Here is a 21114-nt window from a genome sequence, read left to right as displayed (position 1 = left end):
ATCGCCGAAGTTGTGCAGAGAACGTTCTACTAAGACAAATCTGTCTTCCAAGATTATATGAAATAAAACTTTTGAATGAGATGTATACAGCTATAATTTCCTAATGAGATTGTTCTCTGCAAACTATAAACATGAAACTTTGAGCATATAGTTAATACCAGACAATTAAAGACTTAGACTATTATATAAAGTCTCACGATGACGAATATGCCGCCATTTTTGGGGTACTTTTCCTCAAAACATGAGACCTCATAACGGCCTCAGTCTTTAATTTTTAGGCTGGAGTTATTCTTCCAATGGTCTGTTGATTCTAAAAAAATTGCTTTTTATCTTGTTATAACTTTTAAAACCCGTTTGAAAAAATTGAAAGTACCCCAAAAACATCATCGTGAGGAAAGGCTAATTGCATACTATAGCATATTTGTAATGTTTATTGTTTTATACATGCATAAAATCTATGATGGAAAATGTAATTTTCATGTGCAGGTGATTATGCTGTTAACAGTTATAAGAAAGGAGCGTGAAACTTCAGTGATGATGTGAAATAAAAGTAACCTTTAATAGCCCTTTAGAAACATCAAAATCCAGTACAGCAAAAGCTGTTGCAGAATCTTTCGTTTATTCTGCCTTTCTGGTTCATCAAACGTTCACACTCGAAGGGACTGTATATTCTGATTTATTATCGATAGATTACATTTCATTTTGCTATATACAATGGGTCATTATTTGGTATATCCCTATATCATATTACAATTACTAGTTAGATCACATTACCCAAATCAGATATTTTACATAAAGTTTTACTACATATTAACTCGCGCTCCGTGGACTGGTGTTCTGCGCTGGGAACTTACGACACCCCACCCACCTTGATTCATACACGTCTATGAATCAAGCATCGCCTTTGTTTTCGCTTTTGAAATTATGGCTGCCGCTCGTCTTGTTCGTTCATGCTGGTCTCCCTCCGGCTTAGCTGTAGGGATGTCCCTTTCCTCCCTTTCCCCACCCGGTCGAGATTGAACTTCCAATGGGAAAAGCTTCTTAATTGGTCTGTTTAAGAAGCGTGGTTTTCCTTTACCTGCAAGCCTAACCTTTGCTCCTCTAACTTCCTTATCCTTCCCTACAATTAACTCTTCTACTACTGCTAACTTCCAGGTACATCTTTTCTCGCCTTCTCCGAACACCGTCACTACATCTCCTTTCTGGACCTTCCTTAACTTTCCTCCGTTTGTGCACTTGTGAAACTCTCTAAGTCCCGTTAAATATTCGCCCTTCCATCTTTTCCAAAAGTGCTGCAACTTTAACGTTACATATTTAAATCTCTCCCCACAGCTACTCGCTCCTATGACTACCTCATTCTGTGAAATTAAATGTATTGCTCTACCATATATCAAGTGTGAAGGAGTTAACACTTCTCCTTCCAGCTCTTCAAATACTTCTGTTAGTGGTCTCGCATTCAATGTGCCTTCAACTTCAACTAACACTGTGCTCAGCTCATCAAGGTTTAACTTTGCATTCCCTAACACCTTTCTAAGACACCTTTTCACACTGCGCACCATCCGTTCAAAGAAGCCTCCCCACCAAGGTGCTCTCTCTAAGTTGAATCTCCATGTTATTCGTTTGGCTCCTAATTCCGATCTGACTTTCGGCTCATTACAAATCTTCCTCAATGCTTTCTCCGCTGCCTTGAACGTTTTAGTGTTATCGGAAACTATAAGACTGGGTGCCCCTCTCCTAGCTGCAAATCTTCTCAAACAGCATAAAAACGTATCCGCTGATAAGTTGCACACTAATTCTAAGTGTATTGCACGGGTCACGCAGCATGAAAACAAGGCAATATACACTTTGTTAGAACAATTACCGGACTGTTTGACAAAAAGCGGACCTGCAAAGTCGACTCCGACTTGCGAAAACGGCGCGGCCTGTCTGACTCTAAATTCTGGCAAGTCTGCCTGTGGTGCTCTGCTATACGCTTTTCCTTCCAATCTTTTGCAAGTTACACACTGGCTCACAATTCGTTTTACCAGCTGCCTTCCCTTAACTACCCAGTATTTAGTTCGTAGCCTGCACAGCGTAGCACGTACACCCGAATGGTGCACTTTCTGATGGCATTTTCGGACAATCAACTCTGTCAGTCTATGTTCTTTTGGCAGGATAATTGGAAAACAGTTGTCAATTTCTAAATCTGAATTTTTTAATCTACCTTGGCTCCTAAGGATACCCTCCTCTTCCTTCAACCTTAAACTCACACTGAGTTGGGTGAACTTCTTTTCAGTTTTTAGTTCTGCCTGTGCTTCTTTAATCCAAATTTTTTCGGCTTCAATTATTTCGGCAACTGAAAGAGCCCCAGACTGCCTATCGACTCTCTTTACTCCTGCGCTAGCATTACGTAGGAATCTCATCACGCATGCTGTCACTCCAAAAAGCTTCTCTGAACTACTAAATTTGTTAATATCAATCACATCTTTCACACTACATTGTCTGTCTGCCTGTACAATCATCGTTGCTACCTGGCGTTCTTCCTCTACCACCGTCTGACTCTTCCCCGCACTCTCAAACTTAGGCCATTCTTCTTTGGGTTTTGTAAGCCATTTTGGTCCAGACCACCACAACTGGTTACCCTCCAGTTGTGTACCTAATTCACCCCTTGAACCTACATCGGCTGGATTCTCTTTACTCGGACAATGTCCCCAGTCTCCTTTCATTGTCAGTTTTAAAATCTCATTCACACGATGAGCTACGAATTGCTTCCATTCACCTCTATTCTTTATCCAGTACAGGGCTGTCATGCTATCAAGCCAGTAATAAGTAGAATCTATCCTAATCTGGTTTTCAAATGCTTCCTTAACTGATTTCACTACTTGTGCAAGGAGTCGTGCTGACATCAACTCTAGTCTGGGTATGCTTGTTTGTTTCAAGGGTGCTACTCTAGCCTTGGAGGTCAATAACCGAACATATACCCCAAACCTCGTTTGACACACAAAATAAACAACAGCGCAATATGATTTTTTACTTGCATCCCCAAACCCATGTAAACTACACTCTAAAACCTCCTCTACTGGACTGGCATACATACAACGGGGTGTACCTATCTCCTTAACTTCTAGAAGGTCTTTAACCCAGGCTTCCCATTTCCTACGCGTTTCCCCGGCAAATTCCTCATCCCAATCAATTTTTTCCTTACAGACTTCTTGAAACAAAATCTTTGCATACACAATTATTGGACTAATTATTCCAAGCGGATCAAACAGACTAGCTAGTACACTTAACAAACTTCGCTTTGTTGGTGGCAATGCCTTTGCCTTTTCACCTGACCTAAATACTTCAAATTTAAATTCATCCTCGTAATTATCCCATATCTGCCCCAAAACCTTATGGCATTTAGAGTCGGCCCCCTTTGTTCCTAATGAAAACTTTGCATAAGTCTCACTCTCTCCCCCGCCATCTGGGTTTGTCTTATCTATCCCTCTCTCTTTCCGATCAATCTGGTCACTCAATGCTTTGCTATTTGTTAGCCATTTCCTTAGATTAAACCCTCCTTCTGCCATCCTAGTCTTTGTATTCTCATACAACTTAAATGCTTTTCCTTCACTTCTCTCTCCACTGACCAGGTCATCCACATAAAAGCTTTCAAGAACCTTACATACAAACTCTGGGTCTATTTCTTTGTACTTTGAGACATGATGCCTCAAGGTGGCATTGAGTAAAAATGGCGATGAGTTTAATCCGAATACTACACGGCAAAATCTGTAAACCATTACCTCCCTATCGCTGCTTGCAATCTCATTCACCCATAAAAACCTCAGAGAGTCTCGGTCTTCCTTGTCTACCTCTACATTTAAAAATGCCTTTTCGATGTCTGCTACTAATGCTACTCTATTTTCTCTGAAACGTAACAATATACTGTAAAGCAATGGATTGAGCGATGGTCCAACATGCAAACAGTCGTTAAGTGATGTTTTAGATTTTATTCCTTTCAAGGACGCGTCATATACTATGCGTACCTTAGTTGTCACTGCATCTTTACGAATTACTGCTTGGTGAGGTAGATAATGAACTTTGCCTGCTTTCTCAAGACTTGGTACCTGCTCTATGATTCCCTGCTCTGCCTGATCTCTTATTATCCTATCGTACTCTTTCAACAATTCTGGCTCCTTTTCCAGTCGTTTCAACTGGCTTTTCATTCTAGCAAGACTATTCATGTAATTGTCTGGAAGATTGTCATGATCCTCCTTCCAGGGCAGTTTTACTGAGTATCGATTACCTGTGAATGATATTCCATCAAGAAATGTTTCATGAACTGTGTCCTCTTCAATTATACCCAATCCTTCAAAACTCCAAAGTTTTTCCACATTACTTTCTAAGCTATCTCTATCCCATTTCGTTGTCTGCCCCACAAAGTTCACCTGAGTCACTCCAGCACCTTCTATCTCTCTTCCCTTAAGAGGTCCTGACAACACCCATCCCAACTCAGTTTGTATAGCTACGGGCTCCCCTGTCTTACCTTTCTTTGTCTCACCTGTTTGGAAATTCCAAAGATAGTCTGCCCCTATCAAAACGTCTACCTCTAATTCTTCCTGAAAATTCACCACATCTGAGAACCATACCCCCTCTAGATGCGAATAATTCTTTCTAGCTAATTCTACGTGACTATTCTGCACAGTGCAAATTTCTGGTACCACATATGCTTCTATTGAGATAATCTTATCCCCATTAACAGGCTGAAGTTTAAGCTCGACCACTTCCCTTTGTTCAGCCTTCGTGCACTTTTGACCGAACGTATTAATGCCTAGAAATTCCCTTCTTAAACCCCGTGGATTAACAAGACTCGCTGCATGCGATGTAACGAAAGAGCGATGACTTCCCCCATCAAAGAGTACCCGGACCTTAGCCACCCTCTCACCCGTTAATACCCCGCGCGCAGTTTGCAAGGCAACCAGACCACCTGTCCCGGCAAGCAAGTTATTACATGGGCTAGCTACATTATTGTTAACCTTAGTTGATGGGATTTCTTCATTCTTACAGGTCTCTTCGTCTTTCAGAGACGCATCACATAGGGCGACATGATGCATTCGGTCGCATTTTCGACACTTAATTTTAGAACTACAATTACTGGCTCTATGGCCCTTAATTAAACATTGAAAACATCTACCATACTTTAAAGCTAGGGTCTTACGTGTTTTTGGATCCTTGACTCCATCACATTCTTCGTGCGCGTGGTTCTTTAAACAGAATGCACAACTCTTTTTCTCTTGACCAGCCAGCAACGCCGCCTCTGTCGCGTTATCTAGACCCCCAGTTGGTTTCCTGCTTTGATTTCTTTCATACTCCCGTTCCGTTTTAGTCGCCACCGCTTCGTGCGCCTCTCGCAGTTCTAACTCCTTCTCAAACGCATCCAACATTTCTTGCATCGTCCACTCAATGAAATCAGTTCCTCGGGTGATCATAAGCCGAAATTGTTCAGGCATCTTCTCCAATATGGCCGGTACAACAATAGTGGAATACGATTCTTCTCCCACGCCTAAGGATTTCAACGCGCGGTTGTGCGCTTCGCAGCTGTCATATAACTTCCGCAGCCTTTGAGTGTCCCTTTCTCTAAAAACCGCAGGCAGTTGAATGAGGTCATTCATATGTGTGCGTTGAATTGCACTTCTTTTCTCGAATCGTTTCTTAAGCAGATCCACCGCGCACTGATAATTCCTTGCTGTTAATGACAGACCAGCGATGGTCGATTTTGCCGGCCCTTCAAGGTATCCGCGTAGATATGCAAATTTGTCTACGTCCGACAATTGATCATTGTTATCGATCGAACTCGAAAAACTGTCCCAGAACTCTGGCCATTCGCAAATTTTCCCCCCAAAGTTTTTCAACCGTAACTTTGGTAACTTTGCTCTTATGATTTTGCCCGTGCTTTCAACCGATGTTTGGCTTTCGTTCAGCATCTCATTGTCATTGATCGCCACGGGTTTTGTCGTTGTCAATTCTAATTTACCGAACGCGTTGTCCATTTCAAGTAAAAGGCGTTCAAGTTCTGCGATTACTTCGTCTGCTTCTTCTATCTCCTTTGCCATCAATTCATCCGCCGCTTCTTCTTTCGACTCGCTCAGGGCATCGATGATTTTCGTGTCAAGTTCTCTTAAGACTTTGAGCTTTTCCTTCAAGGAGCTTTGACTCTGTTTCAGCCACACGACGTCTTTCTCTGGACTCTCATCGCTTAACTTAGCGATCGCTTCGACTATCTTTGCCACAAGCTTCTTCGTAGACGACCTTTGCCCACCTCGTACGCGTCTTTTCTTAGCTAGGTCATCCATGTGTTCGATCTAGGTCGTTGTGCGGCGACTGCCATGCGAGTCTAACTAACGTTTCCACAATCCGCTTTAACTATCCAGCATACAATCCGGCTCGAAGGACCACTGTGTTGCAGAATCTTTCGTTTATTCTGCCTTTCTGGTTCATCAAACGTTCACACTCGAAGGGACTGTATATTCTGATTTATTATCGATAGATTACATTTCATTTTGCTATATACAATGGGTCATTATTTGGTATATCCCTATATCATATTACAATTACTAGTTAGATCACATTACCCAAATCAGATATTTTACATAAAGTTTTACTACATATTAACTCGCGCTCCGTGGACTGGTGTTCTGCGCTGGGAACTTACGACAAAAGCCATAAAAGTCAAGCCAACAGGAATTGCTGCATTTGCTCTGCATACTTCAGAAAAGTAAGAATCATTACTGGAAATTGCACCAACATATTGATTTCTGAATGTCGATGACTCTTCTTCAGTCTTTAAAAAAGAGTCAAATGTACAGCTATTATTTGCATTAAAACAATAATATTTTTTAATTTTTTAAAATATTTTTAACATATCACTAGAAGGTTTGCTTCAATTAAGATCTCAGTTTAAGCCACATTACAGTACCTGTCATAATAGCCATTTATTAATTTGTTTCTAGGGATTAGTAAAATTAAGTAGACATACTATTTTGCAGTAAGTAACAACTTCCACATTGACCAGCATAATTATGCACCTACATAAATGAACATGCCCTTTCCCTAGAAAATCTGCAAAAACATAACTATTGTTATGTGACTAGACAGTACCAGAGTCTCAATTGATAGGAGGCAAAAGAAAATATTCCAAGCTTAGAATTAAGATTGAATTTCTGAACCCACTGCTGTAATTAATTGTAAGATGGTAATTTGAACAGCATAAAAATAAGCTCAGTTCCAGGCTGGGCATGCAGCAGCCACTATACTACCACTGCAAGCCACAGTACCAACTGTAGTAATTACCTACTGACACAGCCTGCCCTACATATATTTTTTGACAAACACCAGTATTTTACTTGTTAGTGGGGAGCTCTGGAACTTAATGGGTTAATCTATATACTCTGCACATATTTTACCATATCTAGTTGACTTTCATCTTCACAAAACTACTTGCTCCTGAATCTGGTAAGAATATAACAAAGTTAATACATTGCAAATCAATAAACTTAATTGACTGTGATAGAATAGTACAATATAAACTGTACTTTCTTGACAAGCAAGACCAGAAAGTTTACTGTTAGCATGAAACTGAAAAAACATTATAAATAAAGGATAAAAGCTATGGTGTAATAATGTACAACATAGGACTAATTAAAATATTTTAGATTTAATAGAATCCGACTGTCCATTTAAGCGAGGCTTTAGTTCTTTAATGAAAAGCATTTCGAAAACCAGACAGTCAAACTTATTTCTGCATTTTTGAAGAACCGGGAACCTCCAAAGCAAGTCATCCAAAATCTGTCCATGCGCTAAAGCCTTGTTTAAATGGACAGTCGGATTCTATTAAATCCAATTTAATCTCTTAACTGATCTTTACATAGATTTACTGTAAATAACAATAAAGGTATACATGCTACTATATTACAGAATATACTATTTAAGACATGAGTAAGGAGTGTTTCATCGCATACAAAACATGACGCGAAGCAGAGTGTTTTATACGTGATAAAACACGACCTACGAATGTTTTAAATGATTTAAAAACGAATCCATTTACTTATTAACTGGCGAAAAAATTTTAAACATAAACCGTGTCATTTGTCAAAGTCGAGAAAATCAAAGCTAAAATTTAGCTATGCATGCAATTTAGATAGCATGATCTTTTATCACATATTAAACCACTGACACGGCTTTTCTTCATGAAATATTAATGAGTTTTGAAATTTTAATTTAAAGTTTTTACATATTACAGTGTACATGTATATAGTTGGTACGCACCTTCTAAATGCTGGGGTACTTTGCGTCTACAAAATGAGTGTCTGCGTCTACCACTTTTAGTTTTTGCATTTGGCAAATTAGAAAAATCATATTTGGGTCCTCCAACGTATTTAACTACATATTTTTGGAACGGTTCATCATTGTTTTCATTTGAATTATCCGCCATCTCGGATTTTGTTTTTTAGCTTAGTAACCTGGCCGTGGTTAAACTTGTTGGTTTTTGAACAAATTTTGTCTGAAATAATATCTGTGGAATAACGAGTTGCCCACGGTCTCCAGGCGTGCTTCAATTATCTCAAGTGGTTCAGCTTGTTGATAATTTGGGTAATATTTCCGGTTTGAAAATCAATTTTGCGAACTTTAAACATTCCTACAATCAACCTCGTGCTTCTCTTGCACTTCATCGCCGTTCCAATATTTGCCCTGTGCAGACATTACTAGACTATTTTGCGCGTCGCGGTTTATCCGATGGCCCTCTTTTTTTGCACTCTCGATGGGCGCGCAGTAACACGCAGACTATTTACTGAGCATTTGGCTTTGATTTTTCGTGCATGTGGTCTTGACCCTACTAAGTATAAGGGGCACAGTTTTCGAATTGGTGCAGCTACTTTCGCTGCGGAATGCGGTTTTTCTGACGCCCAAATCGTAATGGGTAGGTGGAAATCCGACCTATTCCGCAAGTACACTCGTAGTCCGAACTTATCTTCGCGACCTATGTCGCATCATATGTCGACATGAGTCATTATTGCCGTGCCTGGCGGGGGTTGACCTTGGCTGCACACTTCTTAGTTCGTACTTATTTCGTTATATCCCACATTAGTTGCAACTACGATAACTAGGATGAGACTCATTGGTAATCGGGCGCAATGTTGATACAGGGGTAAAGCTAGCGCTCCTCTACTTCATGTCACTATTTTCATATTGGCGACTCCGGTTGCAGATACTCGGCCGGTCAATGCAGGGGCACGACTGGTTGGAGATCTGTACCTTTTCCTTGCCGCGATTCTTATATGTGGGTTTCTTATATGCATGTCTTATATATTATTTGTTTTGCTGATTTTACAAGTCTGTCTGTGCAGGCGATTCGCCAGAATCTATCTATTATAATAACTATGAGATTAGTTTCAGGCGGCAGTTGTTATAGTAGGCAGGTGACTAATCCCGGCCAATCTCGTCGCTTGCATGCCAACAGTACCGGAAATACGTACAATGTAAACACGCTATGTACTCCACGTGCTTCTCGTGCGCATATTTATTATGAAATACACTTATTTTTTATGAAATAGACACGGAAATTAGTTGTTTCAATAAACAATACAGTATTTACCAAGTACCCTTAAGTTACAATTCTCCTTACATCGTCGTCTGCTGAAGTTACAAGTTGTTCTTATAAACACCGGTCTTTACTTTGAAATTATTCGACTGATTTTAGCGCACATTTTAAATCAACAATGTCGTTTAGCGAAAATCAAAAAGCAACTCTTTTAACTTATTTTGATAACGGTATGGTTGGTGTTGGGAAGAAGTTTGAAAGCCAGATTGCTGCTGCGTCGGCAGAAACTAGTTTAACTGAAAAGCAAGTGAAGGTTTGTGTAAGCCAATTCAGGTCATAAATATTCATGTTACTGCCAAACATATAAATTAATGCATGTTATGATATGCATATATTCATACAAATAAGGTATGACTATTTTATACATATTCATACTATATGCAGTTTATAGACATGAAATAAAGCACTAAAGCATTATATATGTCATAACTTGCTAATGAATGCACTGTCAGTATAAAAAATAATGTATTGTCATTACTCACTCAGTAATCAATTAATTTTTTTTGTGTGAATTTAATTAATTTACAGAGCTGGATTGCCAAGCAGGCTCAAAGAAGAAAAGGAAAGGCAGTTAAAGTTCAAAGGGTCAAATCTTCTGAGGCAATAAAATATGCACATTCTAATGTTCCCCGAAAAGATCGCACAAAATGTGGATGGAACATATTTCAGAAAGAGTATATATGTATCATAAAAGATTATTGATCTAATAAATTAATGTTGTTTTGGGAATACAACTTTTAGAGGGTAAAAATACCTTAAAAGAATGTGAATTACCTAATTTCAACAAGAAAGCAGCAGCTAAATTTAGGGAAATGCCTGCAGAAGAAAAAGCCAGATATAATCAGTTGGCAGCAGAAGAAGAAAGTACAAATCTTACAGAGCTGCAGAAAACTAATAAAATAAGCAATATTTTACAAAACTACGCAATAATACGGTAAATGCAAGATTATTTAAAAGTTCACAATAATTCATTAGTATTTTTATACACTATAATGCATGATTTAATTATCTATAATATCTTGCGTAACTGCTCTATATGCATCTCTTTATGCCATGCATAACTGCTCTATATGCATCTCTTTATGCCATGCATAACTGCTCTATATCCATCTCTTTATATCATTGAATCAATAATAATTGTACAATGATACTGAATGGTATAATATTCTACACCTATTAATTGCAGGTTTCACATTCAATTTATAAATAAATTTTATTTTGGTGCAAGATACTGGAAGATTATGGATGTCACACATTAGTTATTGGTTTCAGAAAGGATAAATATTATATTGCTGAATCTGATTCCATCACCAATAAATTCAGTGATAGAACGATACAACAACTTGCCTCTTCTTTATTCAATAACAATGGTAATGACTGTATGGTATATGTGTTATGCCTAATTAAGGAAAGAATGTGTGCGTCTTGGTTCTCAATGACCTTGCTAATTAATCTTTTTTGTTAGGTTCGAAGAAAATACTAGGAAGTTTGCTCAAGATAATCAGCTGAGAAAGGATGTACAAAATCTTTTCAACACAAAATATAGTAAGTCACTGATCAACCGCCCCCCACTTAACGATCTTCCAAGGTCACTGAAATCTTATATGCACTATTTATTCATACAGGTAAAGCTACAGGGAAGACACACCTTTCCCATACAAAGAAAGCATGAATTCGAAGTTGATGGTTTGCCTTCGGAGATTCCATTCCGAAAACCAAGCGGCTATGGCGTTGGTCGATTGAAGAAAATACTGGAGTCAAGAGACCACATCGGTATAATCCTGTTGGTATAACAGCTACAGATATTAGAATCAGTGCTAATTTGTTATTATAACAATTCATGAAGTTGGAATTACATGCCAATCCCGATATTATAACAACTACTGAGATCAGAATCACGTACCAATCCAGTTGGTATAATAAATGTTGAGATTGGAATTACATGTTAGAACAACTACTGAGATTAGAATCACGTACCAATCCTGTTGGTATCACAAATCCTGAGATTAGAATTACATGCCAATCTTGCTATTATAAAAACTATTGAGATTAGATTTGCATGCCAATCCTGCTATTATAAGAACTAATGAGATTAGAATCACGTACCAATCCTGTAGGTATAATCAATCTTAAGATTGGAATTACATGCCAATCCCGCTTTTATAAGTACTAATGAGATTAGAGTCACGTACCAATCCTGTTGGTATAACAAATCTTGAGATTGGAATTACATGCCAATTCAGCTATTATAAGGACTACAGAGATTAGAATCACGTACCAATCCTGTTGGTATAACAAATCTTGAGATTGGAATTACATCCCAATCCTGCTATTATAAGAACTACAGAGATTAGAATCACGTACCAATCCTGTTGGTATAACAAATCTTGAGATTGGAATTACATGCCAATTCTGCTATCATAAGAACTATTGAGATTAGAATCACGTACCAATCCTGTTGGTATAATAAATCTTGAGATTGGAATTACATGCCAATCCTGCTCTTATAAGAACTACTGAGATTAGAATCACGTACCAATCCTGCTGGTATAACAAATCTTCAGATTGCAATTACATGCCAATCCCGATGTTATAACAACTACTGAGATTAGAATCACATACAAATCCTGTTGGTAAAACAAATCTTCAGATTGCAATTACATGCCAATCCCGATGTTATAACAACTACTGAGATTAGAATCATGTACCAATCCTGTTGGTATAACAAATCTTGAGATTGGAACTACATGCCAATCCTGCTATTATAAGAACTACAGAGATTAGAATCACGTACCAATCCTGTTGGTATAACAAATCTTGAGATTGGAATTACATGCCAATCCTGCTATTATAAGAACTACTGAGATTAGATTTGCATGCGAATCCTGCTATTATAACAACTACTGAGATTAGAATCACGTACCAATCCTGTTGGTATAACAAATCTTGAGATTGGAATTACATACCAATTCTGCTTTATAAGGACTAATGAGCTCTGCATTACATGCCAGCCATCTTCGCCATGACAGTACAAAAACTTATATAATCATAAGTCATATAACATGAAGTATGGAACAGCAGCGAGGTGTCATGACTGTCATCACAGCAAAAACTGGTGGCGCATGCATCGCATGAAATTAAGATTGGTGAATGACATGTCGTGCTGCAACCTACAAACATGGTTGTTATCAAGTTCAAGCAACTTGTTCAAGTTCAAGTCACTTTATCAAGTTGCTGCGACTTGGTAGCAACCATGTTCATGGGGTGCAGCAAAACATTGTTCAGTCCTGTTTTCTTCAACCGGAAAATAGGCGTGTTGCGGTCTTTTTCATCCCAAAAGAAGTATGGTTGAACACTTGAGAAACCTTCACTAGATTTTAAAGGTTGAAGTAGCGGTGTGTTGTGTCATGTAAAGCCAAAAGACAGACAGTATATAAATCAGATCAACACACACGGTAACCAATAACGTACTGTACTCTCAAAAACTATATAGTTGAGGCTTTTTCTTCGCTAGTTTTGTCCTTTTCAAAAAGTGGATGATGCTCTTACCATAAAGAACTATTGTATTTACTTACGTTTAATCTGGCATCGATTTCCTTTATATCCAGCCAAACATTCACATTGGTACGTCTTTTTAAGATACAAAATATGACCAGAAAGTCAGCACAACTAATCTGACTTCCGCTAAAACGAAAAATGGCAACTTTTCATAACTAATCAAACTTGATAACTTTACTAATTTGGTATAGTATAAATAAAATATACTGAATAATATGAAAAATCGCAACAGTCTATTGCCGAGACACAAACAAATTAAACTTTTCTTGACACTTACGCTGAATTAAAAATATAAGTTTACAACTCTAGTTCTATTACCATGCAAATACCGTAAGTATTACTAGTAATGCCAAAATGCTTTTTTAATTGAAAAGGAGCCTCTTCAGTTAATTCACGAGGGGCTAGGTGCCCTACGTTCAAAGAAAAAGATGTGGGCGCTTGTTTTCTTATTGCAATATTGGACTGCAAATTGTTAGTTACTAGTAGTTACTATTTTTATCCATCTACCATCAGTTTTACTTTTTGATTTCAGGGAGAGCTGTCTTTGCAAAAAGATTTTTTGAGAAGGGTCAATTTCTCTTTCAATATCCTGGCGAACTAATCACAGCAAAGGAAGGGGAACAAAGAGACGCAGTTGAAGGCACAAAAAGAGGAATATTTCGATATTACTTTAAATACACTGGCAAACAGCTTTGGTAAGATTTTCACATATGTATTACATAGAATACCGAGCTTAGCATCAGTCAGAGGCAATATTACAAAAGTACGATAGGATGCCTTAAACGCCAATGCGGCCTTAGATGAAGTGAAATGAAAATTTTTTTGGAAAAATAAAAATACACCTGCATATAATATATACAAATACTATACTATTGTACTATACCCTTAATATTTTACGAATTGATTAACTTTTAATCTTTTATCCGTACCTCGATGGCTTTCTACACGCGTGAAACGCTCAAATTGATTCTATATTGTTGAAAACAACATAAATAATGTCCTGGGGCCGGTTGTACAAAGGCTGGATAGCGCTATCCTGTGATTATTTACCGTTCTAAAAATGCTGAAAAGCAATAAAATTACCGCTTTGGAGCTAACAATTATTAAAGAGGATTCCCAATTTAAGAAAACGAAGTTTTAATCAAAGTTATGGGCAATTTCAAAACGATTGAAAAAACTCTATTCGGTGCATGGCGCTATCCATGCAGCCTTTGTACATCCTGCACTGAACACTAGGCCCGAGAAGCATGTTAGAAAGTGGGGGCTAAGTAATAAATTTATAGATACCTCCTGCATCATAAATTGTTTGATTTTCTATTGTTCTTAAACGCGCTTTCCTTCGCGTTGAGAAAAATAATCATAACAATTAACGCTACTGTTGCAATGGCGACAACCTTGAGCAATCTTGTCCAGTCTATTTGCTGCTTGATGATTTATTTTATTATCCATTTCCTAGCAACTACTTAACTTTTAAACACCTTATAAATTTATATAGCTACGATGCGACGGATGAGCCAATAAGCGGTCCCACTTTAGGACGTCTAGTAAATCATGCCGGTAAAGACGACATATTAAACGCCAAGATGAAAGTGGTATCCGTAGAGAATATTCCTACACTTTGCTTATTCTCAGTCAAAGAGATACACACAGGTGAGGAAGTTCTCTACGATTATGGGGAAAAAGATTACCCATGGCTGATGGAACAAGAAAATAAGGTATATATATATAATACATATATACAATGTTAAATGTTAAAGATATAGTTTCACGATAAAATATAATAAATTCTTCATTACGTTCCACATCACAGAAAAATATTAATTTTAATAATAATTTTATGATTGCTTCGAAATGAATACAAGAATGATGTTGTCACCATTCAACATCATTCTAGCGATCCTGGCTGCATATTCATGCAGTTATAATGGTTTCAATTTAACAATGTATAACACTATATTATGTAGCACAGCGAACTCATGGATATTTACTTTCTATGTCATTCAGAGTTCTAAAAGTAAAGAGGCTAGCGACGCTATCGAGAGAAGGAAAAAGGAAAAACACGTATGTAAAGTAACATTGTAAAAATTGACTAGGGGTGGTACAGCATAAACCTAGTGTCCTATTTTTATGAGAAATGTCTATTTCTTTCTGATTATTTTAGTGCAGGAAAAGAGGAAGGCTTGCATCGGCTGACAAAAAGGAGAAACAAAGCGATATCCAGGTAAGTTTATATGAGAAAATACCTATATCTAGCGCGATATAGGCAACAAATTTTGAAGGATTTAACAGTATACAGGATTGATTCATATACAGGATCAACACCTAGGGCATGAGGTTGTACGAAAGCTGGTTAGCAGAGATGTAGCCAGGATTTTCGGGACGGGGGCAGCAACAACCTAGTATCTTATGTTTGTAACAAATGTCGTTTCCTTATGTTTTTTCAGTGCAGGAAAAGAGCAAGGGTAACGTCAGCTGACGAAAAAAACAAACAAAGCGATATCCAGGTAGGTTGAAATAAGAAAATACCTATATCTAGCAATCTAGGCAACAAATGTTGAAGCATGACAAATGGTTGATACATAGCCATAAGGCAATTCATTACAGCCCGGGGATAAACTGGCAGGAAAAAATCGCAGATTACATTGACGTACTTTACGTAGTTCTGACCAGGCTGAAGCGATTACACTTAATATTAAATAACTCAAACTGAGCTGAAATTTCCGTTTATACGCTGAAATTATTTCATATATAATGCCTGCTTTGTTTCATTAAATATTAGCCCCGCTAACCAGCCGAATTGCGCCTTGTATTCACACCCTAACAATACAGGCAAGTGATCGAAATTTACGTTGTATTTCATAGAGTTCTGAAAATGCGAGCGATGCTAAAATAAAGTCCAGCAAGACAAAGAAAGCCGTGAGTAAAATTAGCATTGTGTGCATGGTCTAATAACCAATTTAGAAAATTAATCAATCGAGACCATGGACGAGATTTCCGTGCCGACGTAAATCGGATGTTATGAAAATGAATCGCCGAATTTTATTCACTTTTAATTTGAAACTAATTTCAATCACTTTTAGGTTCGTTTTGAGAACATATTCCACAATGAACAAAAAGACGAAAAGGAAAACGAATGCAGTACTAGTAGTGAGGTAGGTTGAAAAAAAATCCTTAAACGCAAGTAACATTTAACCTAACGAGAAAATCAGTCCTTGACCCAAGTTAATACATTATCTTTCTAGGGTACTCTTTTGAAAAATAGCGAAAAAACCACAGATGGGATAGGTGAGTTTAAAAAGTGATGTTTGAAATTTCGCCTATACACATCTCTCTAATGCACAGATAGGGAGAAATTGTATTTATTTTCACAAGAATGATAAAATTAATTTTAGGCTGAGAATTATAACATTGAATACTTTTACTTCAAGTGAGTTTAAGAAGGGATAACAAGAAGGTTGGAGCGGGCAAAGTCATGAAAAATTTCAAGATGGTCCACAACTATACGTTAACGAATGGCTGGGTAGCCGTGTCAATTATCTCACTATGCCGAGATGACGTGCGGTGCTGGGCAGAGTATCCAACTCATTCGGGCAAAATTGAGGTGAATAGCTTCAGCGCATGGCCCGTAGATCAAATTGTGGATGAAAACGATGATGAGGTAAAGCATCATAATTATTAAGAAATTTGCAATTTCGAAACTCGTATGATCGCAATCTAAAATAGGTCATTTGCAACTGTAAAAATGTCTGGAGAAACTATATCCCGCGGTGATAAAATATAGTTTTGTTTCTGTATTAATAACCTGTTATCACTTCTTAGGAAAACATAAATGGCATTGATGGTAACGACGATGTGAAAGGTAACACATTTCAATCAGGAAAGAGTTTTCAAATTAGTTTGACTGGTAGATTTGTCATAAGATTTACATATCTACCGATGTCTATGAATTTAAATATATAATTGATTTTTTAGGTCGAGAATCTGAGGCATCTTTCCAACCTGCAAAACCAATTGTTTCTACTTCAGCTGGTCAAATTGTGGATGAAAACGATGATGAGGTGAAGCATCATAATTATTAAGAAAACTGCAATTTCGATACTCGTATGATCGAACGAGCCATTTTGTTTAGCATTCTAAAATAGGTCATGTGCAACTGTAAAAATGTCTGGAGAAACTATATCCCCGGCCGTGATGAAATATAGTTTTGTTTCTGTATTAATAACCTGTTATCACTTCTTAGGAAAACATAAATGGCATTGATGGTAACGACGATGTGAAAGGTAACACATTTCAATCAGGAAAGAGATTTCAAATTAGTTTGACTGGTAGATTTGTCATAAGATTTACATATCTACCGATGTCTATGAATTTAAATATATAATTGATTTTTTAGGTCGAGAATCTGAGGCATCTTTCCAACCTGCAAAACCAATTGTTTTACTTCCAGCTGGTCAAATTGTGGATGAAAACGATGATGAGGTGAAGCATCATAATTATTAAGAAAACTGCAATTTCGATACTCATATGATCGAACGAGCCATTTTGTTTAGCATTCTAAAATAGGTCATGTGCAACTGTAAAAATGTCTGGAGAAACTATATCCCCGGCCGTGATGAAATATAGTTTTGTTTCTGTATTAATAACCTGTTATCACTTCTTAGGAAAACATAAATGGCATTGATGGTAACGACGATGTGAAAGGTAACACATTTCAATCAGGAAAGAGATTTCAAATTAGTTTGACTGGTAGATTTGTCATAAGATTTACATATCTACCGATGTCTATGAATTTAAATATATAATTGATTTTTTAGGTCGAGAATCTGAGGCATCTTTCCAACCTGCAAAACCAATTGTTTCTACTCCAGCTGGTCAAATTGTGGATGAAAACGATGATGAGGTGAAGCATCATAATTATTAAGAAAACTGCAATTTCGATACTCTATGATCGAACGAGCCATTTTGTTTAGCATTCTAAAATAGGTCATGTGCAACTGTAAAAATGTCTGGAGAAACTATATCCCCGGCCGTGATGAAATATAGTTTTGTTTCTGTATTAATAACCTGTTATCACTTCTTAGGAAAACATAAATGGCATTGATGGTAACGACGATGTGAAAGGTAACACATTTCAATCAGGAAAGAGTTTTCAAATTAGTTTGACTGGTAGATTTGTCATAAGATTTACATATCTACCGATGTCTATGAATTTAAATATATAATTGATTTTTTAGGTCGAGAATCTGAGGCATCTTTCCAACCTGCAAAACCAATTGTTTCTACTTCAGCTGGTCAAATTGTGGATGAAAACGATGATGAGGTGAAGCATCATAATTATTAAGAAAACTGCAATTTCGATACTCGTATGATCGAACGAGCCATTTTGTTTAGCATTCTAAAATAGGTCATGTGCAACTGTAAAAATGTCTGGAGAAACTATATCCCCGGCCGTGATGAAATATAGTTTTGTTTCTGTATTAATAACCTGTTATCACTTCTTAGGAAAACATAAATGGCATTGATGGTAACGACGATGTGAAAGGTAACACATTTCAATCAGGAAAGAGATTTCAAATTAGTTTGACTGGTAGATTTGTCATAAGATTTACATATCTACCGATGTCTATGAATTTAAATATATAATTGATTTTTTAGGTCGAGAATCTGAGGCATCTTTCCAACCTGCAAAACCAATTGTTTTTACTCCAGCTGGTCAAATTGTGGATGAAAACGATGATGAGGTGAAGCATCATAATTATTAAGAAAACTGCAATTTCGATACTCATATGATCGAACGAGCCATTTTGTTTAGCATTCTAAAATAGGTCATGTGCAACTGTAAAAATGTCTGGAGAAACTATATCCCCGGCCGTGATGAAATATAGTTTTGTTTCTGTATTAATAACCTGTTATCACTTCTTAGGAAAACATAAATGGCATTGATGGTAACGACGATGTGAAAGGTAACACATTTCAATCAGGAAAGAGATTTCAAATTAGTTTGACTGGTAGATTTGTCATAAGATTTACATATCTACCGATGTCTATGAATTTAAATATATAATTGATTTTTTAGGTCGAGAATCTGAGGCATCTTTCCAACCTGCAAAACCAATTGTTTCTACTCCAGCTGGTCAAATTGTGGATGAAAACGATGATGAGGTGAAGCATCATAATTATTAAGAAAACTGCAATTTCGATACTCATATGATCGAACGAGCCATTTTGTTTAGCATTCTAAAATAGGTCATGTGCAACTGTAAAAATGTCTGGAGAAACTATATCCCCGGCCGTGATGAAATATAGTTTTGTTTCTGTATTAATGACCTGTTATCACTCCTTAGGAAAACTTACATGGCACTGATGGTAACGACGATGTGAAAGGTAACACATTTCAATCAGGAAAGAGTTTTCAAATTAGTTTGAGAGGTAGATATGTCATAAGATTTACATATCTACCGATGTCTATGAATTTAAATATATAATTGATTTTTTAGGTCGAGAATCTGAGGCATCTTTCCAACTGGCAAAACAAATTGCTTCTACTTCAGCTGGTAAGTTTACGTAAACTTGTAATATACAAAAATAGCTAGATTATTAAATTATCAGCAACCAAGTCCTGATCTGCATGCACATCTTCACGTTTTCAATTCATTTGGAGACACTTTAGATGAAATTCAAATTATTTAAGATAGTGTTCAATCTTTATATCATCATGATTAACCTTATTCAATAGACGTTTTTAATGCTTCATAATCAATATATGTATTTATTTAACCACTGGACTTCTCTACTGGAACGTCTTAATAGAGCTGTAATTGATATACGCTGTACTGAATTATGACAATTCTCTTTTCTGTAGTGTACATCAATTTAGCACCTGAAGGTGCCCGGGTTTATGATAAAACTCACTCTTGCTTTTTCTGCGAAAAAGAATACGCGAAGATTGCGCGGCATCTGCAACAAGTGCATGGGGAAGAGAAAGAAGTGAAGGACGCTCTTCAGCATCCCGCAAACCATGAAAAGAGAAAAAAACAGTTTGAAAAACTCTGTAGAATGGGCAATTTTAACCATAATATGCGGGTGCTGGAGTTGAAGAAAGGAGAGTTAAAAGTGGTTAGAAGACCAACGGCCAACGATGAGGGATCAGGTAACCCTGAAAATTATCTACCTTGCAAATATTGCCCATGGGTTTTTTCTTGGGGATGAGCTTTGGCGACACGCCCCAAAATGCCCGTTTAGGGAAGAAGACGAGAGAAAAGAAACGTCCAGATGTATGAAACACGAAGGACGTTTCCTGCTGGCTGCAGGAAAGCTTCCAAGCGGGTGCAGCAAAATGCTCTCGGAAAAGGTTCTTAAGATCATGTCTTACGACGTCGTAAGCACTGCCGTGCGAGGTGATCCCACCATCCTAACACTGGGAAGCAACATGATTGAAAAAGAGGGGAGCGGAAAAGGCAAGTGAAGTGTCGCAGAAAATGAGACTTCTTGGGAGGGCTCTGATCGAAGGGAGAAAGTTGTTGGGGAACACGGAGGCCTCCCTGGAAGATTTGTTGAGGCCGCGGCATTTCGACACTCTGGTGGAATGCGCCAGAAAAGTTGGAGGGTACGAGGAGAACGATGGAACCACGTCGCAAAAAAGATTTAAAGCTCCGGCAACATCGGTGCACTGCGGATACGAGTTGAAAAGGCGGCAGTGATAATTCGTTGCAAAGCACTAAGAGAGCAAATTCTGGAAAGAAAGCGGAGATAGACGATTTGCCCCAGTTGTATGACGCGGAGTGGCATGACAAGATATCCAGGCCGCGCTTGACCACCTTGCGTAAAGAAACATAACGCTCCTCAACTTCTTCCAATTACGGAGGATCTGTTGGCATACGAAAACACGTGATAGAAAAAATCGCTGAATTGACAAAGAAAGTAAATGAGGAAGTCACCGT

At 37.6% G+C, this 21114-nt stretch overlaps 1 protein-coding gene across 1 annotated transcript; it reads right to left on the bottom strand.

The window, feature by feature from the left end:
- Positions 1-884: 884 nt before the first annotated feature.
- LOC114543565 lies at positions 885-6311 on the bottom strand. The gene has a single exon (XM_028562494.1). It carries the CDS (start codon positions 6309-6311, stop codon positions 885-887), a length of 5427 nt encoding a protein of 1808 aa, XP_028418295.1.
- Between the last annotated feature and the right edge of the window lie 14803 nt (positions 6312-21114).

The sequence above is a fragment of the Dendronephthya gigantea genome, unplaced genomic scaffold (assembly GCF_004324835.1).
Source record: "Dendronephthya gigantea isolate DGI-Jeju-01 unplaced genomic scaffold, DenGig_1.0 000482F, whole genome shotgun sequence".
In the NCBI taxonomy this organism is placed as follows: domain Eukaryota; kingdom Metazoa; phylum Cnidaria; class Anthozoa; order Malacalcyonacea; family Nephtheidae; genus Dendronephthya; species Dendronephthya gigantea.
This window is presented reverse-complemented; position numbering and strand designations above follow the sequence as displayed.

What these genes read in the sequence shown, in the direction of transcription:
- LOC114543565 (XM_028562494.1), bottom strand. Translation starts at nt 6,311, where the DNA reads ATGGATGACCTAGCTAAGAAAAGACGCGTACGAGGTGGGCAAAGGTCG.